At 43.6% G+C, this 3367-nt stretch overlaps 1 protein-coding gene across 1 annotated transcript in view; it reads left to right on the top strand.

Annotated features, from left to right (window-relative positions):
- Nucleotides 1-3367, top strand: part of LOC119356355 (phospholipase A1-II 7-like) — an 11632-nt gene that overhangs the window by 3427 nt on the left and 4838 nt on the right. Inside the window, exon 3 of the mRNA XM_037623308.1 lies at nucleotides 3033-3090. Coding sequence (XP_037479205.1) covers nucleotides 3033-3090 — 58 coding nt within the window. The remainder of the gene's footprint in view (nucleotides 1-3032; nucleotides 3091-3367) is intronic.

Raw genomic sequence — 3367 nt, 5'->3', positions numbered from 1 at the left:
CGGCATGGCCGAGGGGGAAGATCAACTCCAAGAAGGAGGACAAGCGAGATGCGGCCACCAACGCCTTGATCGCAAGCGTGGACAGCATGATGAATAAGAAGGACTCAAGTGAGGAGGAGCGTCGGCGTTTCAAGGCGGATCAAATGGATGCTTTCATGAAGATCCAAAGGAGGAAGCTTGATCTTGACGCCGAGAAGCAAGCCAAGATGTTCGAGCTCGAGGCAGAGAAGCAAGCCAAGATGCTAGAGATCGAGGCCGCCAACGCCAAGACAAAGGCGAAAGAAGTGGCTCTTGCGAGCATGATGACCGGGGGGGGAGATCATGAAGGTGGATCTCAACACCGTGTCGCCAAGGAAGAGGCCGTGGTTCGAGAAGATGCAGGCCGACATGCTCAAGTTCGACGACGAGTGATCTATGGCGACTAGGGCCATCTTTTTTGTATGCCGGCATGACCACGGGAGCCGCGATGGCGTTTTCGAACTCAAGTCCCACCCTTTTTGTGTGCTGGCATGTGTGCCGGCCGGCTAGCGAGTGCGCCAACATGAACTATGGTATTTTATGAAGTCGGCATTGTATGCCGGCGCTGACATGGTGCTGGCATGAACGGCCGCGGACCATTTTTATTTAAAAGTTAAATGCGGATATGAAATGGGTCGGCCCGTTGGACGCACTACCGACTCAAATGCAAAACTGGACGGACGGGCGGGCGGCCCACCCAAACGGACAAATGCGCCGTCCATTTGGGTTGGCCCGTTGAAGTTGCTCTAACTTACAAAAAGTTTGTATAAAGTATAACTATTTATGTAATACAAAGGTTCTTTAAGCATTCACTAGGGCATCCACAAGCATTCATAATTTAGGCGCTAAGGTAGATACAGTGGTTTTTATCTCTCTATGCACATTGGAGTAATAAGCTTCTTTCACCGTATTATTAGCAACACTTATATAATCCTATCTACGTGAAATTTTACCTAAAAATTGATATAAATTGTACAGTTAGAAGTGTTTTTTGTTTAGTTCGATATTGAGGCTAATTAAGCTTACAACCCGTCGCTAAGCATTTTGACATTTCTCTATCCCCATCTCAAATTATCAATTAGCACTCGTGCTACACAACTCCTCTTAAATTAAGGAGTAGAGTAACGCATTTGTTAAATGTTTTAGTATTTTCCATTTTGAAGAACCGAAGTCTTCTAGTATTGATGAGGGTCAGATATATAGGTAGTAGGCAGCTACATTTAACACTTGAAAGTTGAAAGGTAGGTTTGCTATAGAAGAGATGGATTTTCTGTTGAAATGTCTGCAAATTTAGAAGTGATCGACAGTGTAGTATGACGAAGCTGGCCGGGCACCACCTTCGACAAGCTCCGGCAGCGTGTCGTACGTTTATCTCTTCAACGATGGGATCTCCTAACATTCAAAGTTGGTTGCCCCGATCGACACATGAAGTGGTCTTGTATTTTGGAACTTCCAGGAAAACTGAAGAAAAACCAACCTTTTACTTTATAGTAAAAAACCATTTTATGTAAAGAATGTTATGGAATAATAACTCACAAAACAATTGTATAAAATTGAATTATTCATGTACAAAGGTTGTTTGAGCACGGAGCACCTGCATCCCTAATACTCATAATTTAGGTGCTAAGGCAGACCCATAAGTTTTATCACTCCATTCACCATATTTCTTGGACTCGGATATGCAGCAACCTTTCGATTTTTAGGCATGGTAAATCAAAAAAAAAATCACGGTAAGTTGTGTTTGTCAAGGATGGCAAGTTTAGTTGGCGAGCATAACAATTCCGTATCAGTTAGTTTTTTGCCAGGAAATTGCCGTGGTTGCAAAGTAAGCGCCGCTTACTTAGTACAACGACACTTATTTTGAAACCGAGAGAGTATCTTGCTATATAAGTATATTGAACTTTCTGTTAATCCCCTTGGAAGCAGTGCTACAGAACTTTCCTCACCTCTAGCACCCACTCAGGCTAGTCATAGTGGAAGGAACTTAGGTAGTAATATAGCGCACTTCGAATTTTTTTTGCTTATGTAGCATGTAGTTAATGAGAAGTAGTAACATAATATGTTAGGGCATCTTCAATAGATTGTATGTTAGTCTTATTGATAAAATGTCCATGTCATCAACCAACAAGTTATCATACAACTACTTCAATAGGTTGTATCTAAGCCATCCAATAGATGATGAGGAAATAAATGTGATTGCTCTCTATTTCATCTTGAAGCTCGTGCAAAGATTGTTGGTTATTCTACATACAACTTTGCTCTCTCTCCATATTTATTACACGCCACATCATCACTATGTTCTAGGTGGCAAATTTACCAACACCTATCTTACAGCTGTTGGAGATGCCCTTACTGTAACATAGCGTTTTCCAAGACAAGATGAGTCTACAAGGCATTAAATGAAGCTATATATGACACTACTAGTATGTTACTTTGCACAATAAAAGTAGTAACTTAGACTAGTGTCATATGCATGACACTAGTATAAGTTACTCCCCACTATGACCAGCCTCAACACATAGGAATATAGATGCCATTACAGACGTAATGCAATTTTAGAGTGTTTAGTATTTCCTTTTTTTTTCTTAAAACCAAAGTGTTTTAGTATATTTTTTGAAGGAATTGAAGTGCTCTAGTATATTGACGAGGGTCAGATTTTGGTAGGCAGCCACATTTAACACTTGAAAGTTGAAACGTAGGTTTGCTATAGAAGAGATGAATTTTTTTCTTGAAATGTCAGCACATTTAGAAGTGATCGACAGTGTAGTATGGTGCGAAGCTCAGCTCGATGTGAGACGGGCCTACCGTCGACAAACTCCGGCAGCGTGTCGTATGTTGATTTCTTGAAGAATTGGATCTCCGAACGTTCAAAGCTTGTTGTACCGATCTACACACACGAAAGCAGCGTGTGCTGTTGCGTTAATTGTTCAACTCAATCCAACTATCTAGAGCTCGATTAAACACTTGAATCAATGCTTGTTGATCAAGCGTGCACGCATGGATGCCACATGCAGGTCACGGAGGAGGTGAGGAGGCTGATGGAGGCGCACAAGGAGGAGGTGACCAGCATTAAACACATTAAGGTGTGCGGCATGGGCGCTAGCTAGCTGAATCCACGTCGGACTAGCTAGGCGACAAAATAAAAAGCAGTCGAAGGGACAAAACGAGCGGAAGGGTTTGCTCAGCCCAAGTCCCCGATTCCTCTCCCTCCTGTGCAGCCGCCGCGACCACCCGCGTCCTCCCCCCGCAGCTGGCGCCCTCACCATCTCCCCACCACCGACGAGCTCCTCCCCTCTTCCTCGCCCCAGATCGACCTACCGCCATTCGTGCATCTCGCCCTCGTAACCTG

The sequence above is a fragment of the Triticum dicoccoides genome, chromosome 1A (genome assembly GCF_002162155.2).
Source record: "Triticum dicoccoides isolate Atlit2015 ecotype Zavitan chromosome 1A, WEW_v2.0, whole genome shotgun sequence".
Classification (NCBI taxonomy): Eukaryota; Viridiplantae; Streptophyta; class Magnoliopsida; order Poales; family Poaceae; genus Triticum; species Triticum dicoccoides.
Note: the sequence above shows the minus strand (reverse complement) of the source record. Positions and strands in the feature narration are given on the sequence as shown.